General features: G+C 44.4%; 8 protein-coding genes across 8 annotated transcripts; 4 read left to right on the top strand and 4 right to left on the bottom strand.

Moving 5' to 3' along the window:
• Positions 1–227: 227 nt before the first annotated feature.
• On the top strand, positions 228–1,485 carry V865_001390 (uncharacterized protein; the record flags this gene model as incomplete). The annotated part of the gene is made up of 4 exons (XM_066225208.1): positions 228–539; positions 665–890; positions 962–1,140; positions 1,252–1,485. The coding sequence occupies 4 exons, from the start codon at positions 228–230 to the stop codon at positions 1,483–1,485; spliced, it is 951 nt and encodes a 316-aa protein (XP_066081305.1).
• Positions 1,486–1,993: 508 nt separating this feature from the next.
• Positions 1,994–5,066, bottom strand: V865_001389 (uncharacterized protein; the record flags this gene model as incomplete). Its single annotated transcript, XM_066225207.1, has 5 exons — positions 1,994–3,378; positions 3,438–4,515; positions 4,609–4,714; positions 4,778–4,952; positions 5,018–5,066. The coding sequence occupies 5 exons, from the start codon at positions 5,064–5,066 to the stop codon at positions 1,994–1,996; spliced, it is 2,793 nt and encodes a 930-aa protein (XP_066081304.1).
• An 859-nt stretch (positions 5,067–5,925) lies between these two features.
• On the bottom strand, positions 5,926–8,994 carry V865_001388 (uncharacterized protein; the record flags this gene model as incomplete). The annotated part of the gene is made up of 9 exons (XM_066225206.1): positions 5,926–6,088; positions 6,159–6,397; positions 6,453–6,541; positions 6,596–7,378; positions 7,436–7,774; positions 7,834–7,936; positions 7,993–8,236; positions 8,302–8,597; positions 8,662–8,994. 9 exons carry the CDS (start codon positions 8,992–8,994, stop codon positions 5,926–5,928), a joined length of 2,589 nt encoding a protein of 862 aa, XP_066081303.1.
• Positions 8,995–11,970: 2,976 nt separating this feature from the next.
• On the top strand, positions 11,971–12,375 carry V865_001387 (uncharacterized protein; the record flags this gene model as incomplete). Its single annotated transcript, XM_066225205.1, has 2 exons — positions 11,971–12,031; positions 12,110–12,375. The coding sequence occupies 2 exons, from the start codon at positions 11,971–11,973 to the stop codon at positions 12,373–12,375; spliced, it is 327 nt and encodes a 108-aa protein (XP_066081302.1).
• A 268-nt stretch (positions 12,376–12,643) lies between these two features.
• V865_001386 (uncharacterized protein) lies at positions 12,644–12,962 on the bottom strand (the record flags this gene model as incomplete). Its single annotated transcript, XM_066225204.1, has 2 exons — positions 12,644–12,880; positions 12,948–12,962. The coding sequence occupies 2 exons, from the start codon at positions 12,960–12,962 to the stop codon at positions 12,644–12,646; spliced, it is 252 nt and encodes an 83-aa protein (XP_066081301.1).
• Positions 12,963–14,022: 1,060 nt separating this feature from the next.
• Positions 14,023–15,244, top strand: V865_001385 (uncharacterized protein; the record flags this gene model as incomplete). Its single annotated transcript, XM_066225203.1, has 3 exons — positions 14,023–14,832; positions 14,968–15,141; positions 15,227–15,244. 3 exons carry the CDS (start codon positions 14,023–14,025, stop codon positions 15,242–15,244), a joined length of 1,002 nt encoding a protein of 333 aa, XP_066081300.1.
• A 773-nt stretch (positions 15,245–16,017) lies between these two features.
• Positions 16,018–18,411, bottom strand: V865_001384 (uncharacterized protein; the record flags this gene model as incomplete). Its single annotated transcript, XM_066225202.1, has 4 exons — positions 16,018–16,528; positions 16,626–17,621; positions 17,683–17,979; positions 18,149–18,411. The coding sequence occupies 4 exons, from the start codon at positions 18,409–18,411 to the stop codon at positions 16,018–16,020; spliced, it is 2,067 nt and encodes a 688-aa protein (XP_066081299.1).
• A 1,545-nt stretch (positions 18,412–19,956) lies between these two features.
• Positions 19,957–22,528, top strand: V865_001383 (methylenetetrahydrofolate reductase; the record flags this gene model as incomplete). Its single annotated transcript, XM_066225201.1, has 10 exons — positions 19,957–20,043; positions 20,154–20,224; positions 20,302–20,402; positions 20,462–20,493; positions 20,556–21,253; positions 21,329–21,458; positions 21,520–21,786; positions 21,862–22,041; positions 22,112–22,149; positions 22,213–22,528. The coding sequence occupies 10 exons, from the start codon at positions 19,957–19,959 to the stop codon at positions 22,526–22,528; spliced, it is 1,920 nt and encodes a 639-aa protein (XP_066081298.1).
• Between the last annotated feature and the right edge of the window lie 314 nt (positions 22,529–22,842).

Genomic DNA, 22,842 nt, shown 5'->3' with positions numbered 1-22,842 from the left:
GAAAACAGGTGTTGACCATCTCGCTCACTACATATATATATGTTGATACTCCTGCATACATCAAGTACAAGCACCATCAGTAAACTCCTATAGAACAAATCAAGAAGCGCAGTGATCATCATTCAACATGGTCAACTCATCTCTGAAAAGTACGCCAACCCTTCACCTCTTCTTCCGTTACCTATATTACTATCCTCCTGCTAATTGTAATATCTGTCATAGATGCGATGGCCCGTCGTAACCACAAAGAACGATCCCAGCCCGCCCACAGAGCGCGACTGGGTCTGTTGGAGAAACATAAAGATTATATACTCCGAGCGAGGGATTACAAGTCTAAACAAGATAGGATCAAGAAACTCCGTGAGAAAGCGGCATTCAAGAATAAAGATGAATTTTATTGGGGGATGATCAAGAGTAAAACTCAGAATGGTATAGAGACGAAAGATCGGGGTAATGTTGCGTTGAATACGGATCTGGTCAAGATTCTGAAATCGCAGGATTTGGGTTATGTTAGAGTACAAATTGCAAAGGATGAAAAGGTGAGTTGGTTGGGTCGTAATTTCATTGCACGAGATATTGTAATATTTTTCATCAGATTCCTTCCTGAGATATCTTATGCTACTTATGACGAGAGATGCTAATGCTTCTTGTTGATTGTTATTAGAAAATCAGAGACCTTAAAACTCAACTTCAAATCACCGCTCCCTCCGGATCATCCACCACCGAAACAAGCATAGAATGGGATGCTATAGCAGAACTAGCAGAAGTCGAGAAACTGGCACAGATGGGTATAGTCCTGAAACCCTCGGATGAGAGTACTACAAAAAGAAAAGGAAAGGGTAAAGCTGTGACGAGTGGACATGTGATTTTTGCAGATGGTAAAGATGAATGTGAGTTCATCTTTCTGTACCGCTTTTTTCCCAAGTAATGTGGTTGCTAATGGTTGTTAAAATGGACGTAGTCGAAAATTATGGTGAATCGAGTAGATCAAATGAAGATAAACGAATAGAAGAGCAGAATGAAGAACCAGTAGATTTAGGATGGAATGAACCTTCCACATCACAGAAAAAGAAGAATAAACAGAAAGTCATCGAACCAGTTGAACAAGTTGATGAAGAACTGATAGCAGAGGAAGCAAAGGTGAGTCAATACTTCCCATCTACAAAATCTTATATATACTCCCTTCAGAATATTCTGAGTGAATCGATGTAAAGTGTTAAAATATTTATCTTATTTGTACTGTAATTGTAGTCACACCGTATCGAACTTCTCACCCTCCTCTCAGCCTATCTAAACCGACTGAAACTCCTCCGTCAGGCAGAGAACAAATTGGAAACTACCAAGTCTCTTATGGGTAAAGGTGCAGCGCGTAAGATCAGGGATACTCATTGGGTAGAAGACGAGTCACAGCCCGAGAATAAGGACGGGGAGAGGAAGAGGTTGGAAGGGAAAATGTGGAAATGGAAATTGGAAAGGAGGAGATAAATAGTTCTTTCGGTGATTCGATAAATGATGATAATTACTGTTTGTTGTATTATGCTTATGCATTCATGAAATGTTTATCAACGTCGGCGTTGCGTCCTGTATAACAGTACGATGCATTGCGAGGCATCGCAAATTCGATTGCATGTTCAGATTTAGTGCTCATTCCATGCTCGAAATGTAACATGACATGTTTCTTTCATACTTCATTGCATACTAAATACTATAAACAATCAACAAAATAGAACAGAACCGAAAATGCCTCTTGATTTCCTATGGTATATATATATAGTACAGATGGTATCGTTATTGAATATCGTAATTGTGATTATAAAAGTATGAAAAGAGTTGAATGAGAACTAATCGATGCGAAGTGAAAAAGTACAAGAACAACATATGAGTCTGAAAGGGTGTACTTCTAAGAATCTTGAAATGGAAAGGGTGTATATATATATTTGTAACAAAGTTTTGTTCATATCGCAACTGTCCATATGAAGCACATATCATCCTCCTAGGTCGAAGCGAAAGCATTACCTTCCAACATTGCGAAAATATCTTCACCATTGGTATGACCGTGAGCATGGAATCCACCAATGATCTCATCGGTCTGTCCAACGCTACTGCTCGTTCCTTGTTGCTGGTGTTGTTGAGTGTCATGTAATTTCCCAAAAATCTCATGTAACATATCATATCCATTTCCCTGTCCATCATTTTGTTGTTCATGTGGTGAATTGTGGTTATTTCCATTACCATTCCCAATGTTGTTCAACATCCTTTGAATATCTTCAAAGTCCAACCCACCAACACCTTCACCCATCGGTTGATGCTGAGATTGAATCTGATGAGCAGATACAGAATGTCTCAACCTACTCTTCCCAGGTGTCGTAGAATGTTTATTCTCCATAGGCGAACAATCATTCAAAGGTGAGTTGTCGGGACTACTCAACAAAAGGGCCGAATGAGGGAGAGAATCCGATGAAGAGATGGGTGGAGAAGAAGGTGGTAATGCCGAGAAATCAAAGGGTGAAGATGCTGAAGCTGATAATCCGACTGAAGAAGTTCGATTAAACAGTTGAGACAAGACATCATCTTCCTCTGTTCCAGTCGACGAGGATGGTTGGAGGACTTGCTTTCTCATTTGTTTACCTTGATCAGAGATGGATCGTTGAATCTCGTGTCCATGTGTAGGTTGAGGTTGAGGTGGCATTGAAAATCCTTCAACATCAAAGAAAGCAGAAAGGTCTGTTCCCCAATTGATCTGTTGCTGTTGTTGGTTTTGGTTTTGGTTATTCACCAGCGGTTTTTGTTCAGATGGTCCAGGTCCATCATCACTCAAAGGCATATCTAAAGTCTGCGTGTTTGTGGTAGACTGAGCATAAGCTTTGCGTAAGGTTGTGGCGGGCGATTCAGTCGGATCGGTATGGAAGTTGTCTGATTTGTTAACCTGGTTGTTAGTCTGATTGTTCCATCTGATAGGGGAGGAAGCAGCGATTTGATCATTCCACTTCGGGTTTCTCAGCGATTTCGTAGCAGAAGTGGATCCTCTTGGAGGTGAAGACATCGGGAGTGGTTTGGTAGTGTGGGTATGATGTAAGTTTGATTTGGGAATAGATTTCCGTAGTTGAGCATGAGCGGCAATTCGCTTAGCATCTTCCTCCACTACCGATGAGAGAGTTCGTTTGAATCCATGCTCGTTGTTAGATCGAGTGGTTGCTTTATCAATTCGTAAGGCTGGGATATCAGGTTCGGAGGTAGGTGCTTGAGATGATTGACGTGTTGCCGAGGATGCGGGCCCTTTCTTATCTTTTCTAGGTCGATCTTTGGGATCGTCATCCACATCTCCCCATAAAGTAGGTGGTCTCATTGAACCCATCTTGTTCCAATAAAGACCGCACGCTGGCATGATACTCGACCATTAGCATCCTTTAAATTTTTCTAGTCTGAAGATGACTTACCATTGCAAACTCTGACGGATTTACCATCTTCCATGACCTTTGTCCTCCATACCGCAGACTTAGTTCTACCACAGTTCCAACACACAAAGGCATTATGAGAAGGTTCACCGGAAGAGTCCGTCGATCCTTTGCGTGAATGACCATGTGAAAGTCGGGGTTTCTTATTACTTGATTCGGCCGAGGGGTGATCTTCGTCTTCTCTCGCTCGTTTCGCAGCTGCAGCGGCGTCAATGGGTGCTCCAGTAAGCTTTTCGAGCATACTCAGGAAAGCCGGAGAAGCCAACAACCTCTGAGCTTGTTCTCTAGTGAGGGATTCAGGTTTGGCGAATAAGCCTGCTGGGATATCTGTAGGGAAAGGTTCGACCGTATCGGAGGACGGTGCAGGAGATTGTTTGATCTGAGAAGATGATTGCGACATTGGTTGATGACGCCTCTTGAGCGGGTCCGAATTAGGATCAATCGTACCCAACGAGTTACGCGACGTATTGATACTGGTAGTGGAGGTTTTACCTCTGCGTTGTTTTTTTCCTGCTGATCCTAAAACCGATCCAGATCCAGACGATTTGGGGTGTTTGATATCACCAGGTCTGCTAGGTGTGCTCCTACTCGCACTGATAACACGCGAAGGACCAAGCGGTTGATGAGCATGAACAGGAGTGGGTAATTGTGGTCGACGAGGTTGTTCATGTCTTTTAGGTAAAGGATGTTGAGGTCTCTGGAAGTGACTGCCATTGACAGAAACGTGAGTTTCAGTCGAGGAACTTGTAGATGATCTTCTCATAGCGTCTGGTCTACCATCGATAGACATCACACTTGAGACTGGAGGATGAGACGAAGAAGTGAATCCGGAAATACCAGATTTGAGACCGACTGAAATTTCGATGCCCCACTCTTCGTGTGTGGAAGTACCGGCCATATCAGCCATCATCAGTGCTTCGAGGGGGTTCATCTCCTGTTGCTTGGTGAGAGTCGCAAAATCGGCGGAACGCATCAATCGTCCGGTGATGAGGTTCTTTCCTTGTCCCGGTTCGTCGAGTGCCCAGGAGACCAACCCTTTTCCTGTCCATACTTCATGGTTCTGGGGTGGTTGAGGTACACCATACGATAAATTGGGGGAAGAGAGGGCGTCTGATGAGGGTGAAGAACTAGATTGACTCCTAGGGTGAGACACGAATGAAGATGAACCAGCTCGAGATCGTCGCAAGTATGTTTCTCGAGGATCTAGTACGTAGAGAGATAGATCAGGTGTGTTGGGATAGGCAGGGTGCAGCTCGGGACTGTAAATGCGATGTAAGTTGGGAACCACGCGATTCTCGTAACAAAGGAATATGTGAACTTACCTAGCCATCAGTACACCCGATACGACAGTCTTGAGGTATATCGAACCCCACGCTTCCTCCTGACCATTCTGAGTAGATGCTGCTGCTGTGTTAGGATGCACGTAGACTTGTTGAGGAGTCGCGAAGAGGGTAGTGAATGTCTGTGAGGTGGAAGGAAGATAGTATGATACGCGAACTACCAAAAGAGATATGAGTACAGGTCGCGTGATGAACGATAGAGGGGATATGGGATGTACGTACCAGGAAGGGAGTGTATCTTGTTAGGAGCGAGAGATGAGGAAGAGCTCATCTCGATTGGTTTCTATTTGCTACTGGATTATGAAAGAAGCAGGAAAGAAGAGGTTGACTGATCAAGTTGAGTATGTGATGAATGACGATAGGGGTCGTGGTCGAATGCGGACAAAGCTGAGTAAGGAAACCTGAGGCTGTTTCACAAATTTGATGCTAGTCGTAAGTCGGTCGATCGGTCGCGTCGAGTTGATGACAGTGATGTCAGATTATAACATCATCTGTATGTATGAAAGACAATGAATGAGAATGGTGAAGATGCAACAGTGTGTATGCAGATATGAGGATGAGAGTACGCGATGTATGGTGGTAGGTAGTACAGTACAGTTTTGTAATGTTAATGTTCATGTCCCCCCGTCTGAATGTGCCAAATGAAGGGTAAACTAAGCGTACTGGACGTGTGTGACGAGTCGGTGGCTCGTTCTTTTGGGAAAATAATGCCATCATAACTCAACATTACGAGTAGTCAGTCGCGTCAACCCCTGCTTGTCACGTGACTGGCATGCACGCGCATCGAGATGGCATCGAGATCGAATATGGATATTATTCATGATTGGTGTCCTTGTTCTTGCACATGAGTTACGGTTTATGACATCCCTATATCTTACTACCGACCACTAACTACCAAGTGACCTCTTAATCATAGAGACAAATGGTTGACTGAATTTAAAAGGTATAATGATTATGATTGAAATAATCCACATTGTCATCCAATGGAAAGAAAAGGAAACATGCTATGAGTTCATCGATGGAATGGAAGAATGAAAGTCACATTATTGATTGATTGTTCGTTCACATGTCAGAATGAAGAGAAAAAAAAGAGTCCATATATAATACAAATCGAAGGAGAGGATACATTATCACCTTCTAGCTGGTGGTGTGGTAGGTTGAGGGTAAGCAGCTTTCTTAACCTGCTGCATCGATCCGAGTTCAGATCGTTTGGTAGGTTGTGTCAATCCTGCTCCACACGCATCGGCGACGGAGGTGATACTAGCTGCACTGTATAAAGCTGGGTATGAACAGCTGAAAAGAGTAACATGAAACATATATCAGCCGATGTTCTGGTCTGACAATAAAATTGGATAACACTCACTCAGTGAAAGAAGCGTAGGCTTTCCTGTTGTCCGCACTAGGATTGGCCCACCCATCACCAGCATCAATCGTCGCCGATGATCCTGGACTGGTGAAAGTCGGCGCAGGCATCGTTATAGGTTCGCCCGTCTGAGTGTATTGGTAGATACTTTCCATTTGCCCAGCTGCGATATTGGTGAGGGAGTTGGGTGGCCAGGGGTTAGATGAGGAATCGGACCCGGTGATCATGCCAGCTCCAGCCTATAACAGAACATTAGCTACGAACTCGTATGAAGAAGCGAAATGATTAACTCACACCTCCGGTAACGGCTGCATTGGAGAAACTGCTGAATGGGTTCGAAGCGATACCATCTCCTTCACAGGTACCAATCGCCGTTCGTGGATCTATAACATGCGTTCGTAAGACACAGATCTCCATGATCGATCGACATAACTCACCTTTAGGGATCCAACCTTGTTGCAAACCAAGTTGGTAGTTCCAGAAGGGGTTGGGTTGGGGAATATCACCCGTCGAGTTTCCGATCTTCCAAGTCCAGAAGAAGTAATCCTGGAATGCATCCATACTACCTTTAACAAAGTGGCCGAGGGCATCTTTGGTAGTCTGGTTCCATTGCGTGTAATCGTTCCAGTAATCACATGAGCCGGTAGCCTTGCCCGCGTATCCATCGAAAGTACCATCATATCGAGAACCGGAGTTGACGTTGTTGACCCATTGACCGCAATCATTCCATGCCGCAGACCATTCGCCAGTGTTGACAGGTCCGTAGGTTTGGAAGGTCGTGTTGGTGGAAGCAGCCCACCATTGACATGGTTTCACCTTGAGCTCATCGAGATCACCTGTGGGTTGATCTTGGAATACCATGTAGTTGTGTTGATCCAACATGACTCGGTCAGCTCCAGGAGCAAAGTCGTACCAACTCTTGATACCCAAGAAACCATCGTGCATGGAGATCTGAGGACCGTTTCCAGCCCCGATACCAGTGATATCTCGAATGATGTTGTGTGCCTCAATGTAGAAGGATGTGATGGGATCTTTGCCGAGAGCATTTCCATTGGGTTCATTGATGAAACCGAACATCTGGACAACGTCGGAATACTCTGGTTGAGCAATGAATTGGGCGAGAGTTCGGATGTAGTCCAGAGATCGTTGAGCGTGGGCAACTCCCATCACACCTTGGAGCCAGTTGGGTGTTCCTTGACGACCTGAGTGGTTCCAACCGTCTGGACATGATGGGTCAGCTGGTGATACCTACAGATTCAGTACTTAAGAAGACTCACTTTGAGATCCAGGGACAGTGTGCAAGTCCAAGTTTACTCTGATACCATATTTCCTGGCCCATTTCAAAGCTTTGAGAACATAAGTCCATGAAACTCGTTCGAGGAAAGGCTCGCCTTCCCAGGTCTCAATGGCCCAGAACGGAATAGGAAGTCTAATCCAATTCAGACCGGCCGAAGCGATCTCGATGAAATCCTTTTCGGTTATAAAAGTCTCGTAGTGTTCGGTCATGACAGCGGTCAAGTTGCTACCCATGTTCTGACTGAGAGTGTACTCGTCGATAGCCGTTTGGCCATTCACCTCGTGGTATGTCTCGTACAAAGCAGGAACGATGAACGGTTCTATTATATCGATATGAGCGATCGGACACGAAGTATGAAGAGTAGGATTGATGACATACCGGTGTTGAGCCAACCACCAAGGTTGACACCATAAATCCTGTTCTTGGCAAAGTCCCAAGCTTCGTTCAACCGAGGAGACCAAGAGTTGGCTCGTGCGGAACTCTGTGCAAGGAGCAATCAGTAATTTAGTCGCAGGATGAGAAGTAGGAAGAACTCACGTTGAAAGGGTCGGATTCATCCCAATGCCATTCACCGCCGAAAGGGTTGTCGTAAGTCATGGTGGTACCATCGTCAAGGGTTACCAAGGAACCTTGAGTACCCGACGTGGCTGTGGCAGAAGGAGTGGAAGCAGTGGTCGAAGCGGTTTTCGTACCAGAGTTGTCATTCTTGTTTCCGTCGTCTCCTGCTTTTCCATCTTCCGACGAGGAGGAAGAACCGTCTTTGGTTGATTTTCGTGTAAGACTACAAGGAATGCGGTTAGATCAACGATTTTTTTGCGAAGAGGAAAGACCGAAGAGTTCGCTCACCCTACACCAAGACCGACTGCCAAAGCGATGATAGCCAACACACCAACGCAAGCACCAGCAAGGAGTAATTTCTTATTCTTCTTTTTCGGTGTGGAGTCAAAATCTTTGACTTCTGCCCATCTTGGTTTTTCAGTCTGTACTTCGGCAGCTCCGATTCCAGCTACAGCAGGAGTGATATGACCTTGTTCGTCATCTTCGTCGCTTACCGACAGCCTATCGTTGGTGGGATTGTTCCAGCCTAAAGATGAATGAGCGAGATTCGATGGCGCTCGTACACTTCCTGGCCTTCGTGGTTGCTTTGTCAAGTTGTACATCAATACCAGTGGAGATGAAAAAAGACAATAGAAGGGGATGACTGACTTCGACACCTGAGATTCCTTCAGCAGCACCAGCCAAACCTACACCACTTCCCCATGATTTCCTATTATCTCCTCGTAAAGGTGGTGTGCCGGGTAAAGACGAGTACGTCGAATCTCGAGTCATGATAGATGGTGCGGGCATATATTCCGAACCGGGTCTTCCGAGCAGATTGGCAGTATCTGGATCAGGTGTAGGAGGTGAAAGGATACTGCTATCTCTTGGATTAGGATTCTGGTAGGAGTTATTGGGATCTGGTGAAGGGAAATTAGGTTCGGTAGGAGATGAAGTCCCAGGATTGGGAACGGCGGTGTAAGTGGGATTGGGAGGTGCCATTGTAATGAATGTAATGGGGTGGCGAGAAGACGAGGAAGGGGAAATCAGGATATTGATATATCGACTGCTAGACCGGTCGATAACCTAATCGATTGAATCGATGTTGACCGTAAGATGGGATATCAACTGCGGATCTGAATATATTGTAAAAATAGATGGTCAGCTGATGAATACTCTACAGCTAATTGACGAACAATGCATGAGCGAAGAAACGATCTGAATAGTAGGTGAATGCTTGGATACATGTGCATGTTACCAGAAGACGCACTGACCACTGACCGGTTGAGATGTGAATAAGGGGAGAGAACAAGAATGGGGCGGATGGTTGACACCTAAACCTCGTGCTTGGACCTTTATATGATCCCCGTACAAAGAAGAAGCGAATTGAGTTTTGGATCAACTGAAGACGTTGAACGGGTCGTACGGTGCAAGGTATGGATAGTGAAGATGTACAAAGTTGACAAAGGGGTGGCAAAAGGATAGAAGAAGGCTCACCCTCTCTCTCTCCAATCGAACGGATTCGTCTTGTCCTGTGGTATGGTTGTTGATGTAAAAGGGTGCCTTTGTATGCGGGGTTGAAAGAATTGACAGGTAGATTGATCGGATTCGTAAGACTGTTCAAAAGTGGGGGATACCGATGTCACACAACAAACGGAAATAGTGAGATAAACCAGCTGATATAAGGTCAAACAAGGTATGCTATGCTAAGAGAAGGAAGGAGCCAAGCAAAGCTTGGTGTAGAGACGATGCAAATGAGTTGAGTTGACTGTTCTTCCCACACAGGTGTATCTACTCTTTCTTCTACGATCGAAAGGTAATGATCCGTTCGTTTCTCTTGTGTAAGGTGAAAAATGTCCTTGTCTTCGTAACTGCTCCAAGTCGTTGAAAATCGTGTACGACGACTCTAAAGTAAAACAAAGTTGAAAGAAAGTAAAAGGACAGAGAATGACAAGGGTATCTATCACTTTGTCACTTCACTGATTGTTTTTGTAACAAAGTTGAAACGAAACTGGAACCAGCTGACTACTTGTACTTGTTATTTTCGTTTTCACTGACTGCTACTTGCTCATAATTTCGGCATTCATCATCTCTGGGTTCAGCTAACCTAACCTACGGATGGACCTGCAGGTGAGCAAAGCAGGGACGCACGGCGTGGCGCCCTTTGATTCAGGAATGGGTTTTGTGTAACAAAACGAGAAAGCTGTGCGGGGCTCTCATAGCTTGGTTGGTTTGTTTACGCTATTTTTCGCCTAAGGTACAGGAAATAAGGACAAGGTAGAAAGATCCGTCCCGCTTATTTCCTCCGCCTAGGAACATACAGTTTATTCTTGTATTCTTGTATCTTGTGACTTGAATGAGACGATGCAATGACAAAAAGCTTTTACCACATAGGCCGTAATTCATCTTGGTCCGCCAAGGGAATTATCATCGTACTGCTTACCACCCATGTCATTCATCACGGCATACTTGCTCGCATCGCCATGATGAGATGCTTGGGTGCTTGCGATCATATATAGGCTTTACTGTACATAGCTCTTCGCTAACATACATATGCACTTGCTTCCGTCTACGTATCCTTGCATAAATCGAAACTTTTTTTCGGCCCGAAGCAGTAAAGCTATTTTGGTGTTCAGGAAAAAAACGAGAACGTATGAAACAGGTTCACAGAGTATCCATGATCCCGTTGCCGTATATATGCAAGTATAATTTTTCGAGGCTGTACAAGTTTGTAAGGTAGGTAGGTAGCTGCATATCGATGGGTTGTGAGCATCGAACTCACTTACACTATAATCCCTAGTCTGTGAAATGCCATTGCAGCGCTTTCTCTTCTTTCCATGTTGGGAAGACAAACATGGAAACATCTACCTACATACGGTATTTGATGAACGCTCCTCGGCTCAGGTCCAATAGTCACTATTCTAACCCTGAGATCGCTTTCACCCTTCATTCGTTCATGGTATCAAATCAACTTGCTAGTATTTTCCCACACTTCTTTCTTCTCGTTGTCTTACAACAAAACACACTCCGTCTTCTTCTCATCTGATAGGATAGTAGCCGAAGTGTTGACATCAGCAAACTGTTAATCCGAAATCAGTGGCTGAACACATGTTTGGCTAAACACAAACAACTTCAGTGAGAAAACCTGGATGTGTTTGTCTCGTTGACATCGGACGGGTCGGTTTTAACCTTAACCAAACAAACAAAAGTGTTTATCTTTACTGCGGATCTCACATGTATCATTTGCATCTACGATAGTGATAGCGTTGGACCGCGGATCTTTACGAACAGAAAAGGAAAGGCTTGAAAGGAATGTTTCATATTGCGTGAAGGTCGGTCGCGAAGATCCCTAACAGACGGGATCGGTTGACAAGATGCTCAAACGTATCAACAAACAAACATACAAAAACCATTCAACGACTCAACTGAATTGCACTATCCCGATCTACATCTTGCATTTGTCCATTGCAACTGGATCATGTCAAAGATGGGTATATCACTATTTGGGAAAATTCGCCAAGGAATGAATTCATAGTCGGTAACTGAATGGTCATGCGCGTTAAATCTCGAAACGATATCTCGACAGGTGGTAATATACTCTTCCGCTCTTACATTGATCACGGTTGCCATGGCAGTGTAGTGATGAAAAGATAACTCAGTGGTTGATGCTACGACATATGTACTAATCTCCGTATCATCGTGACTAGCTGGCACTGATTTCGGTCCAAGCGACCAAACGCATCGACAATCTCCCATAGATTTCCATTATGCAGTATCATCCTACGACACGTATATATATATAGGTTGCATGGATTGAATTTTCGCATAATGAATACTCCCCCAAACCTGTTGTACTACCATAAAGCAAACCCCGCTGGTCGGCATTCACTTATTCTGCCATTTATCTGTTTTCTTCTCTACTCCACTTACTCGCTGGTCGATCATACACATCTTTTATACATTTCCACCAAACGAAAAATGACAAGGAGATCACCACCTTCAAAATTGACTTTCCTTCCTGCCCACATCCCCACACCTCGTAAGTTCACATCATATCACACCACATTCCTGATCCAGTCGGAGCTTATACTTACGGAGTTCTGTTTGTTTGGAACAGCTCGAGGCGCTCCGAAGTATTTCCTTCCAACTCTACCTCCTTCCCTGCCGACAATCACTCGGCCGTCCCTTTCAGTCCCTCTTCCTCTCCCACAGCCGTACCTTCAGGCATTAGATCTAGAATTTATGGAACATCCCTATAGGGGCTACAAGGTCGCGCAGGAGGGTACGAAACCGCCTTGGGTGAGATCAAGGGGGATTGACATAGCTGAGAAAGAGTTGGGAAGGGGATTGGAAAGACCGAGAGAAGTGCTTTTGGGGAGATAGATACTGTCTTACGGTTTATCCGAATCCAGAATGAGATGATAATAGAAGAGTTGTATGCTGGACATAGGGATCGGGTTGTATACTATCGAAATGCATTATTGATGACATATGACTTCTCACGATGACTATTTGACTTTGCTTTGCCCCCTTTTTTTTCTTCTACTCCACCAATACACCACAGATATAATCTTTTCTGCTCACAATCTGTCATTCACAGTCGATCAGTATAGTCCTAGTAATTGACTCAAATGGTATACAACTCACCTAATCAGGTATTAGCATTTTGAGCACCCGATTCGACCCTATTCCCCTCCTCGTCCTTAGGTTTCAACCCTTCATGCAAGGCATTTTGAGCCTTTTTCAAATCGTGTTGATGGTCCGCTACATGACCTGAATGTTGAGCTTGCGCAGGGACGTCTCTCCCTTGTGCGTTGTTGGGTACTTGGGAACTTGAAAGTTCGTGATTGTCATTTTGAGCTTTGTAAGAAGCTACGTGTGTGTCGTCCTGCAAACCCATCACCATATCAGCTCATCTTCATGGAGACGAGGGTGAGAAGGTTGGATGGACTAACGTGTTGTTTACCCATTCTGACTGATGATTACTATCCTTGTGGTGGAGATAATATCCTTGTGGTGGAGATAAAATGCAAAGGCAACCAGTTGATAATCATATCAGCCAGTTATATATACTCCACAATGGTTACCTCACATGAGTTCAATAGCATGACGTCTATCCCTACTCCTCACGAAACCTAACCTTTGTGAAGATCACATCTTCTTCCTTTGTACTGCACTACAGCGAACGATGTAAGATGTCGTAATTCCCACCATGATGTCACTCGAAGGACGATCTTTGTCGAGTGGAGGTTGGATCAGTGGCATAGTAGATGTAAAGGTAAGATCGTATCGAATTGGAAGAGTCGCTTACATGTTACACTTGTTCGTTTAGCGGCCTGGCATCCCACTAAGCTGGTGATGGCATCTGTTCTCATCTAAGCCTACAAGTCATCCGCATTCCATATGCGAATCGAGCAACCGTCGATCATCTATCTGCTCTCCAGTACAGATGTGGCGGAAATCAACTAACCTCTCATTCCAACTTGAATAGATAGATAGATTGATGGGCTCATAAGTATGATCGCTAATTTGTAAGCCCGTCTCAGGATAATCACTAAGAATGACAGGGCTGGTCTGACTCTCGTGGTCACCAGTGCTGCCCATGAGAAAAGGTATCACTGCAACTACTAATGATAAGAGGCATTTTGGCTCAATTTGTCACTGTACAGTATCTGTTGTTCTAGATTTCAAATACCTCAAGTCACAATCTAAACTAATTCTGATCGTTCTTGAGGTGCAGCCTCACAAAAGACGCTGATCCTGACGATGCCGAGGGAATCTAGGCAAGTTGATTCCCTATGTTCCCATCTACCACGCTCTATTAGGAGACTTTTCCCGCACGGACCGCACTGATAGTGGACTATCAGAGACGACTTCTTTTGGTTTTTATCATCTTTTTTCCTTTCATTCTCCCCTCTTGTTCTTCCTCAATACCCATAATCGAAATTGAAATTATGACCTGCTCCGTATTGTTTGAATGAATTTGACAGTAAACTACCAACCGCCAAACCCGACGTGCAACTCAACACTATGGAGCCCTCAGATAATCCCGATCTATCCCAACCGACAATATCCACCCTCCTATCCCAATCGCAATCCCAGCAGATCCTCTTCCGTATTCACACCCCCACATCGAACTCTCCACTCATCTGGACTGGTGAACTATCCACTTCAGGCTTCTTGTCACCCAATATCCATCTCGGGAGTCTCACTCCAAAATCTTATATACCTTTCCTCAACTACTCTTCCTCTACTGGGAGTCATCTGATCTCGAGCAGTACACATGAGATCAATCCTGGAGTATACCTTCGACATACGGTAATAGATCACATCTTAAACAAATCCAAGCAAACTTGTATACCTACATTACCTACGATCGAAGAAACAAAAGAAGGTGCATGGCCTGACGAGAGAACTCCTTGGATATCCGCATCTGAGAATTTATTTCGGACGATATGGGACATAACTAGGAGATTGGCTGTTCCTCAAGGTGAATTCGGATGGGTGGGAGGTGTGCAATTGGCTATCGTTAGACATCCCAAATCCACGTATCATCGAATGCATATGGAACAAATCAACCGGATTAGCAAGGAAGATCTGATCGACGGTCGATCTCAAAACGAAAGAAACCAAGATGAGAAATCCATATCAACACCCAGAGAAATATGGTTAAGACCCACCAATGTGTTATCACCTCCTATGTACCCTGGCGAAATGTCATTAGCCCTCAAAGAGAGTTATGAGGTATCGAGAAAGATGGCTTCGCAAAGTGGGGAAATCCTGTTCTTTGGCAGGATCTGGGCGGAAAACGTACTGAGTAATTTAGAATGGACTTGTGAGGTGAGTGTTGGGCTGAATGCACAAAAATGCTTTGCTAGAACACCATTATCGTACTCATTCTTGAGTTGATCGGATATTGTAAATTGTATCTTGCGTTGTTTGTAATTTTTACTTATATGTATCTAATCATCTTAGGAGACACCTTTTCCCCTTCCCGCGCACCTCTTCCTACCTACTTACGATCCATGTGATCGCTCTCAACGATGGATCGATCATCTTATATGGAACCCCAGAAACGAGGATTACCTGATCGCTTATGAGAAAGTGATGAATAGGAAGAGACAGGAGTGTGGTAAAAGGGGAGAATGGGTGAGTATACATCTCTCTGCATCTCCGGAGCGAAAATTGGACAAAGTCCCATGTTGAGTTGATCTGACTTTACTACTGTACCTAGCCGAAAGGTCCATTATAGGTTTTGTATGCAGTACAGCAATGGTTTTACGAGCCGAGCTGATTGAAAGAAAAATAAGTGAGTCATTCACCTTTCTGTAATGAACGCAGATTGAAAATTTCGCATATACTACTTTGTAAGGAATTATTCAAGTATCTGATATTCAAGGTTATCTAGATGATGCAAGACCTCATGTCATCTCCGAATTCCCACTTTCATCATGTGTCACCCTATGATCCTATCAAAGCACAGTAGAATATCAATTTCCCCAATGTCGTATCGTTCATATCACTTTGCTCATTATCGAATCAATTCCCATCCTTCGAACAAGTATGTATCTTCCTTCACTATAGCCATTTACCATATCTGTCCTTCAAAGATCAGTAGTCATGTATAAACGTTCTATTTATCAATACCCAAATGATCATGGTCAGTAGACATATTATCGGTATGGACGAGAGTATATCATGTCACCATATCCTAAAGGCCATCATGATCTTGCAAGTACAGTATTGATAGATCCATACCTATGGACAATGCAATTAGCTACACACACAACGGTGATCTACTGTTCTTCTTTATTCTCTTTATTGCATGTGATGGGGTCATATCGTATTGTATTGTATATGTAAGAGAATTAAACGTAACTCGACCTCCTACCCATTCATTTCGTCTTTCGTATACCTCATACCTCATCGCTATGAGAATTAATCTGAGAATTACCAAAATCCATTCCTACTCGTAATTTACCAAACATCCATCATCAATATTGGATTTTCTTCTTATCCAAACTTTCAACTTTTCTCCCTTCCAAACCCTGTCCCAGGCCCACCGACTATCTGAGCTGGCCCAGCCAAATACTGATTCGACCCCGAATGTATATTGGTATTCACACTCAAATTCGGACTCGCTCTTCCACTATTCCCCAAATAAGGTGTCCCAGGTGCAGAAGCAGAGTACCCAGCTGTAGGCGTAAAGGAGAAGCCAGACTTCAGATCCGTCGAAGAGGTTTTTCTCGATCCTGCCAAGGAGTTCGATAATCCCAATAAATTGATTACACTAGATGTTCTAGAAGGTTTCTCCGGTTCACCCAAGATCGGAGCATTCGTCGATATAGGTGATCCGGGGGCGACTGCCACTGTCGTCCTTGTTGTTGGAGGAGAGCTGGAAGGCGAGTTGTATATATATGTAGCGGCTAATACAATACTGGACCCTGTTACGAATGCTAATGTGATAGGGTAGGAGAATAAAGCGACGGAAGCTAGGAAGGAAATTACGATGGAGAGTGAAGTTGCAAATCCTTTCCTATATACGTCGTGTCGAAGATCAGCATTTACCCCACTACAACATATGTTATGTTTTCGATTTCGGTATGGAAAGAAGGTATGGAATCGTTACTTACATGATATTATCGCTATATCTGATGACTAAAGCCGTTATCAAACCACCAAAAGTCTGAGTCAACACCGTCCCTATCGCCCATCCATTGAAATTGCTAAACGCAGACATGACTCTTCCTACATATCCCATACCTTCCGGTCCAGCAGGAGCGACTATGATGGGCACCAAAGCAGGTACGAGGGAGAATAACGATAATTGAGTATTTCGTACCCATAAATCAGGGGGCGGTGCATTACCAGAGGAGGACTTTAAGATGAATTCGAAATAAACTCCTGCTAACCCCGATGTCATACATGCTAATGTAACAGCCAAGAAACCTTTCAGAGGATGCATCACTCTGGTTTCCTCATGGAGCGCTCCGGGTATCTCGGATCGTAATTGATGTTCACCATGGTTGATTTTACTCGTTGTCGAAGGTGGAGAGTGGGAGGTAGCAGGCGCAGATGTCGATTGCATCTGGACAATTCCGACACCTATAGCGAGCATGACTAATGAGGCCCATTTCGATTTGGATAATCTCTTTCTAAGCATCAACACTGAGAAGAACGCGGTAGTGAGGATCTTCATCTGATAAGTGACTTGGAAAGTCGCCACGTCGAGATTGGAGGCAGCGACGTATTGAAGGTTGTTCTGAATGACATATAGAATGGCGGGTACAGAAAGCTTGTAGCAATCCGGCGAGAAGACAGCTTTGGATAATGCCGTGAGTCGTGTGGGATGTATGAGGGAGAATGCTGATGAACTGCTAGAAGGGAATCGTCGATCTGAATCTTTCGCATTTGACTTTTCAGAATATACCGCTGGTGGTTGAATAGGTGATTTCGACATGTTGGTATCTATCCTTTTCAAAGCTATTATTATCGATATGGAACCTTTCAGCAGTTCGTTGAGCAATACGGCAGTGGCTGCGGAATAGGTTTTGCCTGGTGCGGTGGATATTCGAGAATAGTGCATGATGATGGTAAGAAAGGCGTTTTGAAGGGCGAGAGTGATCAAACTATACAATTCAAGGAGACGTGAGTGTTTTCAAACATGTAGCTAGTCATAGAGTGACTTACGAAATCCATTTCAATTCTATACCCCATAACATCGGTGGACCCTCCTTGTCCCTACTTGCAGCTGCCATCTGAGTTGCATAGCCGACCATACCAATCTTTCCATCCAATCTTGGCGGGTTCGCACGACTATATGCGGGCGATTGGTGTTGATGGTCGTTATGTTCATGTTTGTGGTTCTGCATTGCCTGATAAGTCGAATGAGGATGGGTGATCTTAGGGGAAGAAGGAGGGGAGTTCATAGAATTGGTTGACATGGCTCTGTTGACAGAGAAGAAAGGGTGAGGTTGAGTGGGTAAACTTTCATAGTCAGTCAGTCAATCCATATAAACAAGCACGAGAGGGAAACATAAAACAGGAGTATCCGAGCGTAGGGTAGTGCTAGCGTGTGTAGGAAAGGAAAACACCAAGCCAGGCGGTTACGAATGGTCGTGACCCCTCTTTCATGCCGAGAATATCTTGTACTCACCTACTAAGGCGTCTCTTAGGTCTAGTCACTCCACTGCTCACACCCCCAGCTTTACCCATACTTCCCTGCTGCTCCGCTCTCTCCTTTTCGCGCATCGTCAATCCCCTGTCGTCCTCGTTGTTTACAGCAGCTGATACGCGTCGATTCGCGTTGGTGGTGTGAGCCGAAGCGAGGATGGGCGATGATGCTCCTGTATGGGAATTTGAACGATCCATTGTCGGTCGTCTTGCACCGTTCACAGGGGAAGGGTAGGAAGGTGCCATACAGGATTGAAGAAGATGAAAGAAGCTGGAGTCGAGGAATAGAGGATTGAGAATTGGTTATAAATCAAGATAATGGGTATACTTCTGAGCTAGCATACGTGAATGGTGTCCAGCTGCCCAGGTGTCGCATGAAGTGTTCTGCTTGAGCCGTGAGAATGTCTATTGCGGATAGAAGAAGAGATGCGAAGTAGGATAGAAGGATATTGTTTCTCGGTTGTTTGGTGTTCGTTGCGAGGTCAGAGTGAGCGCGCTTTGGAGTGTTCCTGTAAAGCCGCTCGTTGTGTATATCTTGAGTACCGAGGGTATGCGAAAGAAGCGGTAGTGTGTATGATAGAGAGGTATGTATGGGCAGTTGAAATAGCAGTGATGTAACGAGAAATTATTCACGTTGGTCGAAGGGATTGAATTGGATGTACGGGACAAGTGGGGATGGATGAGTGAGTGATCGACTGCGCATTGGATGGTGGACAGGTCCCAAATTACGCTAATTTACCGGAACCAACAACATATCACACTAACGTCAGCTCACATGGCAGTTGAACCGATCAATCTTATCAGACTTGCAAGCATAGAAGCGATCGTTGAGTAAACGGATACCAATCAAAATTTGCGCTCATGCATGTGCTTGATCAGATGACTCTTGCTGTGGATGATCGTGCATGGGGTGTTCGGTAATGCGAACTACTGGATTGGCGGTGGTGATTGTATAGTCGATAACGGTTGTGTGAGAAACGGGAGTCGATCGGGAAGAGTGGCATATGAGGTCAAGGAGAAGGCGAAGGACGAGCTGGATACAGCTAGAAAGAAGAGAATCTGATTACCTGCCTCATTCCCCTACGGTAGAGATGTGTGGGTCTAACGCTATTCTCAGATATCGTGATCTCGGAAGTGGCTCAAGCGTTGTTGCTCAATCTATGCCAAGCTTTTACTTCTTCAATCCTGATTTGGGGAATGATCTTGCCTGTAGCCTCAGCAAAGCCTTCAAAGACAGCTGCAACGGAATTTTGTGTCGCTCACACATGTCAATGAACGAATCGATACATACATAGCTACATACAGACGATTCTTTCATCCTTGTACTGAACAGGTTGTCATTACAGGTTAGTGATTGAGGGACTGCGGTCATCTCCGCCTTTTGCAGCTAAACAACGTTTATGAGGTCTTTGTCCCTGACTCACTGACTTTTTTTTCTACGGTGCAATCGTACCATTCAATCCACCTTGACATTCATCATTCCCCACCTCTTCCATCATAGTATACATACCTTGCCATCGTTCGGTCATCTGTAGAAGTCGCCTTTACAACTCATCGAAAAGAAGAAGGATCAATTTTCTCATCGACTATCGATCATTTTGTCCCACAAAAACGAAAGACGTACGATCCGATCATCCCCGCTTCGTGCTTCGATCATATCATCATCGACCAAATAGAAAAGGACATTTCTCACTACTCTATAGACAGCTATAAAATTATTCATAGTCACTGATCATTCCATTCTTCGACCCTTTTCCATTGAACACACAGCAACATTAGACCTTCGGCATCATGAAGATCACTGAAAAGTTGCAGAAAGCCGAAAAGGAAGGTAGAACCTTTTGGAGTTTTGAGTTCTTCCCTCCCAGGACTGCTCAGGTGAGTGTATCTGCAATCTTTCGAAATCATCTGCAGATATACCTCCTATATGGGTGGTGTTGTTTTCGCTCCTCATGATTGCTGATATCCGTATGGGGATTCGCACACAGGGTTTACAAAATCTCTATGATCGAATAGAACGTATGCGTAATCTCGGTCCGGAATTCATCGATATCACTTGGTATGTCAATTCATACTGCATCCACTTAATTTTAATATTCCGAAGCTGACTTCGATGTGGTCGACTTGGACTTATAGGGGAGCTGGAGGAAAGAACGCAGATTTGACTAGCTCTCTCGTTCAGGTATGTCAGGAGACGATCGGGATCGAGACCTGTATGCATTTGTGCTGTACCGAGAGTGAGTCATATCATGTATACACCAATCTAAGTTTGAGTATGCTGAGTGTATCTACACAGTGCCTAAGGAGAAGGTTGAATGGGCTTTAGCAGTGAGTCCACCCACACAACTGCATTTCATCGAGACATGCTGATATGGTTGTTCTCACTATAGCAAGCAAAACAACATGGATGTCAGAATATCCTCGCACTCCGAGGTGACCCAGTAGCAGGGACATCCAAGTGGGAACCTACTCCTGGAGGATTTACCAATGCTGTTGATCTTGTGAAACACATCCATGAACATTATCCCGGTGATTTCTGCGTGGCTGTTGCAGGATTCCCTCAGGGTCATCCAGAGACGCCTGAAGGGGAAGAAGGAGCCAGACAGGAGATCCAATGGTTGAAGGAGAAAGTAGATGCTGGTGCGGAGTTCATCTTTACTCAGATGTTTTACGATACTTCAATTTTCTTCGATTGGGTCAAAAGGGTCAGAGAAGCAGGTATAACCGTACCGATCGTCCCTGGAATCATGCCTATACAAAATTGGGAAAAGTTCGAAAAATGGGTTCAACGTGAAAGTATTGTCGTCCCTCAACATTTCTATGACGCTCTTAGACCGGTTAAAGGAGATGATGAGAGAGTTAGACAAGTAGGAACCAAGTTGGTCGCTGGAATGTGTAAAGAGATCCTGGCGAATAAAGAAGCCGGTGTAAAAGGATTGCATATCTACACGCTGAATCTGGAAAAGGGAGCTAGGATGTTACTTCAGGAATTAGGATTGGAAGGTAGAAGGGAACAGATCGCTCCTTTGCCTTGGAGACCTTCTTTGACTCCTCATAGGAGATCGGAATCGATCAGACCTATCTTCTGGTAAGTTATCAGCTGTTCTTGACCCTTCGTCATGATTGTCATGTTGTGCAATAGCTGATCAACGGTTGTTATTAGGGCAAATCGTGTACAATCCTATCTATCGAGGACCGACGAGTGGGATGAATTCCCTAATGGAAGATGGGGTGATTCACGTTCTCCAGCTTATGGCGACTTGGATGGTTATCCCGTCTCGATCAATATCAACGTGAGTCGACCATCCGTCCCTATATCACCATATATTCTGTGTATTGAAGTGACACTTGCAGGCAAACGACGCATATAACCTTTGGGGTCACCCAACTACCTTCTCAGAGATATGTGATCTATTCGCACGATTCTGCAGAGGTGATTTAGCCAAATTACCTTGGTCATCCCAACCGCCTGCATCAGAAACCTCCGTGATCGATGAGCAACTCGCCAAGATGAACGAACTGGGATACTTGACGATCAACTCTCAACCTGCTGTTGATGGTGTACCAAGTGAGGATAAAGTACATGGATGGGGTCCAACAGGTGGATATGTCTATCAGAAGGTATGTATCAAATCGACATTACCTATTTCCAGATTGAGCTGATAACCGGTGATTTGTCCCTTTGTTTTCTGCCAGGCTTACTTGGAATTTTTCGTTTCGCCTGAATTGCTCAACCCTCTGATTCGACGAATTGAACGAGATCCCCGAATCACCTATTACGCTGTGAACAAACAGGGTGATCTGAGGACGAACACGCATAGTGAAGGTCCTAATGCTGTGACTTGGGGTGTATTCCCTGGAAAGGAGATTGTCCAGGTGGGTTCAAGTCATCGTATGATCCCCCAAAGAGAATTGAGTAAACTGATACTGTCATCTGTCATCGTAGCCTACTATCGTCGAAGCCGTCTCGTTCATCGCATGGAAGTGAGTGATTTATCAAACGCAATGGTAGGATACCGATGCTAACATCTCCACTGTGCTTGTCAGAGACGAGGCGTTTGAACTCGGTTTACAATGGGCGAACCTTTACCCACCTGGCTCTCCATCTCGAGAACTCATCGAATCGACTATGAACAGTTCTTACCTCGTCAACATCGTCGCTAACGACTTCAGAGATGGAATGTCGATATTCGAACCTTTCTTACTTGATGAACATTCGACAAGTAAAATTGGCAAAGTGGTCGACGGTGCTCAACAGACTGTTAATGGAGTCTTGGATGGGCTAAACGGTGTGGTGGAGAATGTGAAGCGTGCTGTAGGAGTCAACGGTCATTCTAATGGTGTCGCCGTTAATGGTCATTAATCATTCTCCTTTCCCTTTGGAAGATCTATCAACTAGGTCTTCCCTATTTTTCCTTTCCTTTCCTGTTTCATTTTGGCCTCAGTTTTCAGATATAACTTACTTGTCAGAAAGATCCCCCGCATCGCATTCAACATACTTTATGATACCCCCCACACAGACATTCTCCTTCTAGAAGTTGTATATTCCAAACAGTGTTACTGTATTTGTAGTGGTATATAATATAGACTTACTAGAGGAGAGCGTTCAACATCGCATCGATCGTATATATGATCATACAAAATATACAAATGCATCCATGAATCCATACATCAGTA

Source organism: Kwoniella europaea, chromosome 1 (assembly GCF_036810445.1).
Source record: "Kwoniella europaea PYCC6329 chromosome 1, complete sequence".
Taxonomy (NCBI): Eukaryota; Fungi; Basidiomycota; class Tremellomycetes; order Tremellales; family Cryptococcaceae; genus Kwoniella; species Kwoniella europaea.
The sequence above is the reverse complement of the archived record's forward strand: the minus strand, read 5'-3'. Positions and strand labels throughout refer to the sequence as shown.